Source organism: Myotis yumanensis, unplaced genomic scaffold (assembly GCF_028538775.1).
Source record: "Myotis yumanensis isolate MYYU_CA2020_CCGP unplaced genomic scaffold, mMyoYum1.0.hap1 SCAF_6, whole genome shotgun sequence".
NCBI classification, from domain to species: Eukaryota; Metazoa; Chordata; class Mammalia; order Chiroptera; family Vespertilionidae; genus Myotis; species Myotis yumanensis.
The window spans coordinates 21588126-21600645 of NW_027223757.1; the positions used below are offsets into that span (position 1 = coordinate 21588126).

Consider the following 12520-nt stretch of genomic DNA (forward strand, 5'->3'; position numbering starts at 1 on the left):
ATTATCATACTCCACCATCTGGGATATGCTGCAATCTCTCGTTCTGTGTAAGAAAAAATACAAATAAAAATAAGACAAGGAGGACGAGTCTATAGTCCATATAGCGGAACCCCCTACTTTACAATCAGTAAAATGTATTCCTACTAAAAGTAAGAAAGGACGCTTATGTGGACACAGAAGATGGAGTTCCTCAACTGAAAGACACAAACGTGAGTTAGAAAATTGGGCTCATGCGGATTCTTTTTATTTATTTATTATTTTTAAAAATATATTTTTATTGATTTCAGAGAGGAAAGGAGAGAGAGAAGCATCAATGATGAGAGATAATCATTAATCCTCTGCCTCCTGCAGTCCCCCTCCTGGGGATCAGAACCCGCAACCCAGGCATGTGCCCTGACCAGGAATCCAATCGTGACCTCCTGGTTCATAGGTACACGCTCAACCACTGAACCATGCAGGCCATGCCGGACTCTTTTTAAAAGTGGGTCATTTTACACAATGGGTAAATGGTGTAGTGATATAGTCACGGAAGCCAGAGATTAGTAAACTGGAAATGAATGAACTGATGTGAAGTACAAAGAGTGGAAAAAATGTTTGCAAAAGCTACAATGAATGTCGAGGAATCAGGGTGGAGTGGCTGGGAATAAGAACTTGGGGCCAAATGCCCGTTTCAATCCAGGGCACTTACTAGCTGTTTGTGACTTTGGGTGGCAAGGTCAGTTTCTCCACCTGTACAGTTGGGATTATAATGCTTATCTTGTAAGGCGGCTGTGAGCACTGGTGATAAGGTGTGGAGTGTGTGCTACATGAATGTGATGGTTGTTACCTTATACTCACCCTCAACTTTCTGGCACAAAAATAGAGGTGTCCAATATTTTCACTCTACCCACTGTTCCAAGATAAAACAAAGGACTATTGAGTTACCACCACTGTGACTTTAAAGATGAATGAGCCCCAACTGGCTTCTGCCCTCAAATAGCAAAGCTCCTTCTAGGACCGTGGTTCTCAACCTTCTGGCCCTTTAAATACAATTCCTCATGTTGTGACCCCAACCATAAAATTATTTTCGTTGCTACTTCATAACTGTAATGTTGCTACTGTTATGAATCATAATGTAAATATCTGATATGCAGGATGGTCTTAGGTGACCCCTGTGAAAGGGTCATTCGACCGTCAAAGGGGTCGAGACCCACAGGTTGAGAACCGCTGCTCTAGGAGATAAAACAGACACTAATTAATTAATAATTTATTCTAATAAATTATTAGAGTTCTATGAATATTGGAAGAACTGTTTACTTTGGCTAAATGAGTCCAGGATGGCTTCCTGAAGCTGTGATGATACCTTGGGTCTTGAAGATTATGCAAAAACTAGAGGCCCGGTGCATGAAATTGTGCAGGGGGGGGGGGGGGGCAAGTCCCTCAACCCGGATTTCGAGAGGGCACAGGCCAGGCCAAGGGACCCCACTGGTGCACGATTGGGGCCGGGAAGGGACACGGGAGGTTGGCTAGCCAGGGAGGGACCACAGGAGGGCTCCAGTGTGTGTCCGGCCCCCTGGTGGTCAGTGCACATCATAGTGAGCGGTTGAGCTGCCTTAGCATATCATTAGCATATTACGCTTTGATTGGTTGAATGGCCGACCAATGACCAGACACTTAGCATATTAGGCTTTTATTATATAGGATTCCTGGGCTGGTCAAAAGAGCCTTTACAGCCATTCTAAACAGAAGGATTAGCTCTAGCAAATGTGACCTTCCAGAATCTTTATGTAAAGTTCCACTTTCATTTTACTCTACCTTCTCTCTCCAATCTAAAATCAAACTGTACAGGAGAATTTCCTTGAATAATTTCTTTGATGTCTAGATTCCCTTTTTTCCCCTCTTGTTCTGGACTGTTTTTTATGCAGATGTTGGGTCACCTAGACTGGCCCTCTAATTTATTACTCTTTTTCTAGTCTACTTTTCATCTCTCATTTAGCTCTATCTTATCGGAAGTTTCCCCAACTTTATCATCCAAATTTTCAACTGAATTTTTCATTTCTGTTGTCATCTCTTCCCCTCTATCTCCATTCCCATCAGCAATCATTCTTGCATGTTTAATACAAATCTTTTTGTTTGTATATATTTTCATAAAATTTACATTCTTGTTTTCTGTTCATTTATTTTTAATTTACATAAAGGATATTGACATATTCATATCCCTATCTTTCTCCCCACTTCTAATCTCTACTCCCGTCCCTCCCTCCAGATGATGAGAGTTATAGTTATAGTTGATGAGAGTTATAGATGAGAGTTTAGTTTTCTGTGGCTGCTGTAATAATTTACCACAAACTTGGTAGATTAAAACAATACAGAACTGAAGGCTAGAAGTTCAATATTAATTTCATTGAGCCAAAATCCAAAATGAAGTTCTCATCTCAATATCTCTAATTTAATCACATTTGCATGGATCCCTTTTCTAAAAAAGCTAACATTTGCATGTTCCAGAGATTGGGATGTGGACGTATCTTTGGGAGCTATGATCATCCTGACATGATGATCTATTCACATTGTTCTATCATCATCTTAGACATATATACACATATGGAACACTTTTCTTTTCCCAAACTAAAATGGAATAATATGGTCTCTGTTTAAATGCCACTTCCTCAGAGAAGTTCATTCTTTTCCCTTTATCCAAAATTTAGCCTCAGTCACCCTTTGTCCCTTCATCCTTCTTTATTTTTCTTCCTAGTATTTGTATCAGCCTGTTGCTAATAAAATTCCTGTTGCGAATAAAAGAAACAACTTTTGCCAATTTTAAGCAGAAAATAAATTTGTCACAGATTATTTGGTAGCACATAGACTGATCAGGAGGACTATACACACCACAAAGAGGCTACATGCCTAAAATCACACTGCAGAAGTGGTTCAGTACACATACCTGGGCCCCACCACTGGGCATCCATCTGTAGCCTGTGAGGCCAGTGGAGTTAAGCACAAGACATTGTAGTTAGAACACAGTTCCCACTTCACTGGAATGCTGCCTCCTCACCAGAGGGATTTTAATTAGTACCAGCTTCTTCCATTCACTTGCATTCATCACATAAGTCAGGTAGCGAACATTCTCCAACTTTGTTCTTTTTTCAAAAGCAGTCTGAATATTCTGGGTCCTTTGAATTGCTATAGAAATGCTGGAATCATCTCTCAATTTATCCAAGATACCTGGTGGGATTCTTATTGCGATTTTGTTGACTCTATAGATCAACTGAGGGAGAACTGACATCCAGTCAATATTGAGTTTTTAAATCAATGAACATGATATATCTCTCCATGTATGTAGGTATTCTTTAATTTCTTTCAGAAATGTTTTACAGTTTCATTGTAGATGTACTACATGATTCATGTCAAATTTATTCCTAAATATCTTGGTTTTAGAATCCATTAAAATGGAATTTTGACATTTAAATTTTTAAATCACTTGCTGATCCTATATAATAAAAGCCTAATATGCATATCAGCTGAATGGCGGAACGACCGGTCACTATGATGCACACTGACCACCAGGGGGCAGATGCTCAATGCAGAACCTACCCCTTGGTGGTCAGTGCACTCCCATGGGGGAGCGCCGCTCAGCCAGAAGCCCTGAGCCAGGCTCACGGCTGGCAAACGTAGTGGTGGTGACGGGAGCCTCTCCTGCCTCTGCAGCATTGCTAAGGATGTCCCGCCCAGGGGGAGTGGGCCTAAGCCAGTGATGGCAAACCTTTTGAGCTCGGCGTGTCAGCATTTTGAAAAACCCTAACTTAACTCTGGTGCCATGTCACATATAGAAATTTTTTGATATTTGCAACCATAGTAAAACAAAGACTTATATGTTTGATATTTATTTTATATATTTAAATGCCATTTAACAAAGAAAAATCAACCAAAAAAATGAGTGTCATAGGTTCGCCATCACTGGCCTAAGTCATCAGTCAGACATCCCCTGAGGGCTCCCGGACTGCAAGAGGGTGCAGGCCGGGCTGAGGGCTCCCCCAAGTGCATGAATTTCGTGCATCGGGCCTCTAGTTGTATGTAAAAGTAAACTAATTTTATATTCATCTTGTATCCTCTTTTATAGTTTCTATTTTTCCTATTCATTCACTGAGAATTTTTAAAAATATTCTTGAGTAATCCTGCTGACACCTTAATGATACGTTTCTTGCCTTCAGAACTGAGAGACAATACATCTCTGTTGTTTAATCTACCCAATTTTTGATCCTTATGGCAAGCCCAGCAAACTAATACAACATGTATACTTAGATGAGAAATCCAAATTTCAACTGTTCCCTCTTTTTCTGCTTAACACTGCAATATTCCCTTTCTCCACCTATGCAACTTTTTTTTAGCACAATAAGGTAGAACCAGATGTACTGACCAACATAAGATGTTGAGTTTTCCTGGAATTCTCAGTGCTCTCTTTCCAACATTTGGGTAATTATAATATATATATATAATATATATATATATATATATATATATGGACACACACACACAAAGTGGCCAGATTACTATGACCACCTGAGGTTTGTAGGCAAATTAGCTATAATTTCGCGCTGAAGTTGCTAGAGGGCCAGATCATTATAAACATCTGAATAGCACAACATACCTAAGTATCGTTGCTGATCAAGTTCATCCTATGATGTTGATGGCGTATCCCAATGGAGATGGCTTCTTCCAACAAGACAATGCGCCATGCCATGGTGCTCGTATTGTGTAGGAGTGGTTTCAAGAACATGAGGGAGACTTTACCTTGCTTAGGTGGCCCCCACAATCACCAGATCTCAATCCAATTGAGCATTTGTGGGACGAAGTTAAAAGAGCCATCAGGCAGCTGGTTCCACAACCATCAAATCTCACAGACCTGGACAGTGCTATTCATCAGGCATGGTGTCAGATTCCTTGCCATCATCTTTCAACATCTCGTGGAATCAATGCCAAGAAGAATCGCCGCAGTATTGAAGGCAAAAGGTGGCTCAACGAAGTACTGATGGGGTGGTCATAATAATTTGGGCGGTCACAATAATCTGGCGACTCAGTGTGTGTGTGTATGTGTGTGTACACACACACACATACACACATGGCTAATATGCAAAGTGTCCCTCGGGAGTTCGACAGGGAGACCAGGAATGTGATTGCTCGCTATAATGTGTGCTGACCACCAGGGGGTGGTGTGGAATGAAGGAAGGCCCCAGCAGCCGGAAGGCCCCGATTGGCCCTGATCACAGGCCAGGCCTAGGGACCCTACCTGTGCACGAATTTCTTGCACTGGGCCTCTAGTCCAAATATATGAAGGGTTAGAAGCATGATCTTTGATGGCCACTGGGCTCAAATATCAGCTTTCACATTTACTGGCTATGAGACTTTGGGCAACTCTCTAGGCCTTGGTTTCTTTACTTGTTAAAGGGGACTAATACCAACACTACCACATAAGATCTCAAAGATGACCAAGGAAGAAAAGCTATGACAATAATTTAGCACATTAACTGGTGCATAGAAACTGCTAAACAACATTATTTACTATGATTTATTGTTCCTAAAACAAACTTTAGAATTTATTTTTTCATATGTATTTCAGATGCACACTTGTGCACATTATGTAGGTATTATAATCTGCTGGTATAAGACTGTCTCTAGCCATTAGTTTCTATTTAGTAGTGTTCCACCTTTGGCTATATCTAAAATTGAGAAGAGGTAACCTTAAACATGAACTAGGAGAATCTATATTGAAGAACCCTCAAACCACCAGAGTGTCCTTTAACTTCATTTGTGGGAATAGAACCCATTTTATAACTAGGATTTAAAAAAAGAAAGGGAGAGAGAGAGAGAGAGAGAGAGAGAGAGAGAGAGAGAGAGAGAGAAGGGAGGGAGGGAGGGAGGGAGGGAGGAAAGAAAGGAAAGAAAGAAAGAGAGAAAGAGAGAGAGAGAGAGAGAGAGAGAGAGAGAGAGAGAGAGAGAAAGAAAGAAAGAAAGAAAGGAAGGAAGGAAGGAAGGAAGGAAGGAAGGAAGGAAGAAAGAAAGAAAGAAAGAAAGAAAGAAAGAAAGAAAGAAAGAAAGAAGCTCCAGTTCTAAGAAGGGAGGTTTACAACAGATAGAAAAGATATTTATGCCCTGGCTGGTTTGGCTTGGTGGATAGAGTGTCAGCCTGCGGACTGAAGGGTCCCAGGTTCGATTCAGGTCAAGGGCACATGCCCAGGTTGCGGGCTCGATCCCCAGTGGAGGGCATGCAGGAGGCAGCCAATCAGTGATTCTCTCTCATCATTAATGTTTCTATTTCTCTCTCCCTCTTCCCTCCTCTCTGAAATCAATAAAAATATATTTTAAAAAAAGATATTTATAAGGTGAAATGTCAAGGCATAGGCCTATGATACCTGAGTCTCAATAGATTACGAGCTGCCAGACGATAGAACCCAACCGCAGAATGAGCTGAAAGGTACTTATTCATTTCCCCTCTATATAAATATGTTCTTTGGCAATGACTGCTTTCCTCATTTATGTTTTCCGAGTCTTTACCAAATTCCTCGCCTCCTCCATAATATTTTTCAGGGGCAGGGTGGTGATGCGGGGGAGAAGTCTACTAATATGTTTAGCATATTCACTTGTATGAACTTCAGATAATGGAAAACTTGTTGACATACTACTTACCACATTCACTTTCAAAAACACAAATGTGTTCGGATAACTTACAAACAAGCCAAGGAGGCGTCAGTGCTTCTGCCCTGTCCTTCCTCCATTTGGAATACCGTCCTTTTCTCTCATCCTCCCGTGGGGATCCTCTCAGGTTTCTGTTTTTTGAGCCTATTTTCAAATGTTGCCACAAATCAAAAGTCTTTCTTTCTCCTACCTTTCCCCATCACCCCTCCCCAACCCCCATGCTACTTTGTGCCTCCCCTGTGGCCTTTAGATAGACTAATATTTGGCTCAAATCTTAATCCTACCCCAAGCATGACAGTGGCAGAAATCTTATCATTTGTATAAACGCTGCAGCTTTAAAAAAAAAAAAGAACTATTAAACAACGAATTAAGTGGACACCTTTTTAGGATGAGTTATGAATGGGAAGCAGATGCAATACTTCTTTTGTTGTTGTTAATCCTCACCCTAGGATATTTTTTCCATCGATTTTTTTTTTTTAGAGAGAATGGAAGGGAGGAGGAAGAGTCAGACAGAGAGAAACATGAATGGGAAAGAGACACATGGACTGGCTGCCTCCAGCATGAGCCCTGGACCCGCCAGGATCAAGGCTGAGCCTGAAACCAAGGTCAGAGCCCTTGATTGGAATCAAACGCCGCCCTTCCGCCCGCAGGCAGAGGCTCTAACCACTGAGCCACCGGCCAGAGCAGATCCAACACTTGCAATAGGGAGACACGAGAACCACTGACCGGCTGCCTCCTGCACGCCCCCTACTGGGGATCCAGCCCACAACCCAGGCCACGCCGGCTGGGCGACACTTTGCAAAATGAACATCTGAAAGCTTTTAAAAAGCTAAAAATGAGTTATAACAACTTATTAAAATTCTCTATTCTGGTTAACTCGACCTGGCACTCTCATCCTGTTACCACTGTTCCTGCCGGGCACTCGGCCTGATGGGGACTGTCCGCTGCTCAGTGTCAGCGGCGCTGGCACCTACCGGACGCGGAACAGGTGCTGACTGGCTTGGCGACTTGTCAGGAGAGGACGTTAAAACAGAACGAAAAAAAAAAAAAAGACGGTACTGATTAAATTAGCCTGTATTTCAGGTATTTGCATTGAAAATGTGGGTGGGAGAACGGCCTGTCTTTGCAAAATTCCAACTGCTGCCTCCGGGGAAAGTCGGAGTTGAGGGACCTGGGACTCCACTCCCGACGGCGCCGGTCCGGCCGGGAAACGGACGCCGGGCTCTCCGGCTGCGCTTCCCGCGCCATCACAGGCCCTGTCCCCGGCTGCCACATTGGAGGTGTTTGCAAGGCACCTACTCAGTCCCTGTTTGCGCGGGACAACGGGTTCAGGGGACAATTCAGCGTTAAAAAAGTAAATAAAAGAACTTCATGTAGGACCAGCTACACTGAGAAACCTTTCTTTTCTCTCATCCTCCCGTGTAACCTTCCGCCAGAAGCGGCCTCCCGGCGGAAGGTTACACTTCACTAACGATCGCGGGGAGCGTGCAATCTGCCATGTGCTTAGAAGTCGCGAAAACGTGTTGGCTCGTGTCACGCACACGCACGCACACGGGTGGCGATCGCCCACGGGACGGCACGCTCACGGACGTTCAGAGGGGCTGCCGGGCGAACCGGGAGCGTTCCCACTAAGGAAGGCACAGCTGCGCGGGCGGGCAGGAGTCACGTACGACGAGGTAAGGGGTAAAAGTTCTGAGCGAGCCAGGGAACCGGGAGTCTTGGTCTCACAAGGCCGAGCCCACATGCGCGCCTGGCCCTCCTCGCGCTCCGTAGAATGTGCTCCTGGGCCTCCGCAGGCCCCGCCCCGGCGGGGAAGATCGATGTGAGGCTGCCCGCGTTGCTGCCTGTCTCGCGTCCCAGTGATGGGCAGAGCAGCAGCGTCCTAGTCTCAGATCGCATCAATCCGGAAACAGAAATTCTCCAGGCCCGGCACCACCAGAGTCACCTCTTTCAAAGACCGCAGTGCGCATGCGCACAGGGGTCCTGGGCAGCCCTTAAATACCGTCAAGCGGGCGCACACGGTCTCTTTCCCTGCCGCCGCGGAGTTGCGCGGAGGCGGAGGCTTGGGGTGAGTTGAGTGAGGCGAGGGTGGTGATTATGGTGCACGATTAGGCATTTTTTTTTTTGCTGGGTTTGGCGAGAAGTAGCAGGGCCCAAACAATCCTTTAGTTAACCGATGTCCTTTTCTTTTTCTGTCTTGTGTTACAGTGCGTTCAAGATTCGGCTCCACCCATAACCCACCGCCATGGCCGAGGAAGGGTGAGCCCGGGCCGGGAAGGTGGTGCGGGAAGGCGCAGGGCGCGGGCTCTGGGTCCGTCCTGGCGCCTTAAGCGTGCCTGGCCGATGACTGCTGAGTCCCAGGCGTTAGGCGGTGTGCGGGGAATTGACTAACCGTCCTGGTTTGTTGCATTGCAGCATTGCTGCTGGAGGTGTAATGGACGTTAATACTGCTTTGCAAGAGGTGCTGAAGACCGCCCTCATCCACGATGGCCTCGCGCGTGGAATTCGCGAAGCTGCCAAAGCCTTAGACAAGTACGTGTCTCGGTCTCAATAACTGTGGGTTGGAACTGGAACAAAACTGCAGCCGAGGGAAGAAAGCGTGGAGTTCACGGTGTTAGCACAAAAGTCCTGAATGGCATCCGTTCCACAGGAAACCTAGGAAAAGGTACCAAACTCATGCTTACATGGCCCGCTTAGTCTGGGTTTCTGTTTGGAGTGGGGATGAACACTTGGTTCGTAAAGTGAAACTACAGTTTTGAATGATGACTTAAATTGTCGGATACCCCTTCACTCCTTTCATGAGTGAAACGTAACAGTCTGACAAACCTGTAGTTGTGGGGCTAATTTCACGTTACAGGACAGGCAGAAACTTTCACTTGGTTTCTTGCAAAGTTAAACCAACCCACCCTAATGGGATGGCAAATTTGTTGCAGAAGCATCTGGACTTGTACATGAATGTAGTAAGTGAAGTAGCTGCTTCAGAAACGGGAATGTAGAATTGTTCCTATATATTCAGTTTAGTTTCAGGGCTGGTTACACTGGCAAAAACTGCATGTGTTAATTAACTATTGGAAAATATCGGGTCTGAGACAGGTATATTTAAATCTGTCAAATAACAGGTGGAAACACTTGTTGGAAGTACTTCTCTGGTCTTAGTGTGAATCCCCTGCACTCTTTGTGTCTTGGCAGAGCTGCAGGATTCTGGGCCAGTAACAGCAGGCAACAGCTCTGATCTAGTAGTTTGTTGCATGTAACAGTCTTTGTGTATCTGTTGTTTAATTTTATTGAATTTATTGGGGTGACGTTGGTTAAAGTCATAGATTTCAGGTGTATAACTCAGTCTCTGTGTATTGTATGTATTGTGTCCCGTTGTTCCCCGCCCCCCCCCCCCCCAAGTCTCCTTCCATCGCCATTTATCCCCCCTTTACACTTTCTACCTCCCTCCTTCCCTCTGGTAATCACCATACTGTTTTCTGGATTTTTTTTGTGTTTGGTTTTGCTTAATCCCTTCATCTTTTCTTCCCCAGCCCCCTCTCTCCTGTCAGTTTCATGTATCCATGCTAGTTTCTTCTTTATTAGTTTATTTTTTATTCATTAGATTTCACATACGTATGGCATTTGTCTTTGACTGGCTTATACAGTTTTGATGGTTAAGATTTCCCTTTTTACGGCCAAGTAGTATTGTGCAAATGTATCTCAGCTTTTTTATTCACTCAATCTACTGATGGGCACCTGGGCTGCTTCCAAATCTTGGCTATTGTGAATAACTCCGCAGTGAACATAGGGGTGCATACTTTGGAATTAAGTGTTTTGAATTTTTTCAGATATATCCCCAGAAGTGGAAAACTTAGGTCATAAGGTTCCATTTTTAATTTTTTGAGGTACCTCCATACTGTTTTCCACAGTGCCTACACCAATCTGCATTCCCACCAAAAGTGCAGGAGAGTTCCCATTTCTCCACATCCTTGCCAGCACTTGCTTGTCTGCTGATAGCCATTCTGACAGGTGTTAGGTGATAACCTCATTGTGGTTTTCATTTGCATCTCTGATGATTACTGACTTTGAGCATCTTTGCATATGACTGAATGCTTCTGTTTTCACCACAGATTAATAAACAGTTCCCCTGCATAAATTTGTTCGTTTTCAGGGTTACTGAACACTTGAGGTTTCTGCAGGTGAATTGAATGAATATGTGTAACCTATAACAGGCTCATCAAACTAAAGCAGTTATCACCAATGCATGTGCTGCTTTTGTTTTGCCATTGTAGCCAGTGCAGACAACTCCCTTATAAAGTGCAATTGTAGTGGATGTAGATCTGAATTTTAGCTTTAATTGTTGTATTTTGCATTTCAGGCGCCAAGCCCACCTTTGTGTACTTGCATCCAACTGTGATGAGCCTATGTACGTCAAGTTGGTGGAGGCTCTTTGTGCTGAACACCAAATCAACCTAATTAAGGTACGTTACCTATCTAATTTGATTTACCTCAACTGTTAAGAGATACTTTTACTCAAAGTTGGACCAACATGTTAGGAATAATGCTATCTGTAGTGGTTTTTGTCACACCACAGCAAATTTTGTGGTGTCCAGCTTAATGCTTCCTACAGATATGAAAATCACCCCATACACTTGATGTTGGCTATGTTAAAGGTGGTTATAGAAGCAACTATTCCTGCAGTACTAAATGCTAATTTTGATGTTGGTATGGAACAAAGCAATGCCTGTAGTGATCTTGGTGCTGTACATGATGACAACTGGCTCCCTCTACTGAATTGGTGTGAGGAAACTGCCTGTCACCCTATCTGACTACAGTACCTTTTGGGTTTGATTTATTGTCGGTATAGCAGCCTTAATGCCCACTAATACTGTGATATGTAAAATTCCCCCCTAATAGGTTGACGACAACAAGAAACTAGGGGAATGGGTTGGCCTCTGTAAAATCGACAGAGAGGGGAAACCCCGGAAAGTGGTGGGCTGCAGCTGCGTGGTGGTGAAGGTAAGTCTGTATCAGTGGGATGAAGGTTGTGCTGGGTGACAGTATGTTTTCTGCCTTTTACAAAAAAAATAAAAATAGTCCATAATGCAAGCCAGCCAATAAGTCTGCTTACCTGAATGTGTTCTGCAGAAATTTAGAGAAAGCTGGCAATAGTAAAGCCATGTTACGAGCCTTAAAGACATTGAAGTCGTTAAGGTCCCTGAAAATGGCAATAAGAAGTTTTAATAAACAATTTTCATAAGACACAAGCTAATTTTAAAGCTTTACTATAACTAGTATTGATGGCTTGCTGGAATTTCTAAGTGTTACTAACATGAAAATCCCTATGACTTTTTTAGGACTATGGCAAAGAGTCTCAGGCAAAGGATGTCATCGAGGAGTACTTCAAGTGCAAGAAATGAACAAATAAACTTGGCTTTTGTTTATCGTGTCTGGTTTGTGTGTGTGTGTGTGTGTGTGGAGGGGGAAGGGCAGGCAGTAAAATAGGTCCCTGTTAGTGAAGGACAAAAGATAAAGGTAATCGTTGCAAAATAACTGGAAGCTTATTTGTTTCCTCGGGTTTCTAAATGAAAGCCTACTTTCCTAACCAGTAAGTAACTTGAAGGTTGGCAGTTGAAGGGAAACAGTCTAAGCAAAGACTGTTGTATTGATGTATTGATTCTCTCTAGGCTACCTTGGGGTGGGGGTGTCATTCATCATGACTGGTTTGGCCAGCCTAGAGCCTGGAGAAACAGTCTGAAGCCAGTCAAATGTGACTTAATGAATTGGAGTCTTGCAGCTGGACAGTGAGTGCACTGAGACAAAAGGTGGGCAGGGTTGTATTTAGGCCATGGGACACCAGGAAGTATATTGTGTC

General features: G+C 43.7%; 1 protein-coding gene and 3 non-coding genes across 4 annotated transcripts; all 4 read left to right on the forward strand.

The window, feature by feature from the left end:
* The first annotated feature begins 8682 nt into the window (after positions 1 to 8682).
* Positions 8683 to 12094, forward strand: RPS12 (ribosomal protein S12). Its single transcript, XM_070417722.1, has 6 exons — positions 8683 to 8737; positions 8878 to 8928; positions 9085 to 9201; positions 11024 to 11126; positions 11563 to 11664; positions 12003 to 12094. Exons 2-6 carry the CDS (start codon positions 8915 to 8917, stop codon positions 12063 to 12065), a joined length of 399 nt encoding a protein of 132 aa, XP_070273823.1. The 5' UTR covers positions 8683 to 8737; positions 8878 to 8914; the 3' UTR covers positions 12066 to 12094.
* Positions 9422 to 9495, forward strand: LOC139013345 (small nucleolar RNA SNORD101). Its single transcript, XR_011471996.1, has one exon. It is a non-coding gene; the product is annotated as a small nucleolar RNA SNORD101 (small nucleolar RNA).
* Positions 11406 to 11481, forward strand: LOC139013396 (small nucleolar RNA SNORD100). The gene has a single exon (XR_011472038.1). It is a non-coding gene; the product is annotated as a small nucleolar RNA SNORD100 (small nucleolar RNA).
* Positions 11753 to 11881, forward strand: LOC139013380 (small nucleolar RNA SNORA33). Its single transcript, XR_011472029.1, has one exon. It is a non-coding gene; the product is annotated as a small nucleolar RNA SNORA33 (small nucleolar RNA).
* Positions 12095 to 12520: the final 426 nt, after the last annotated feature.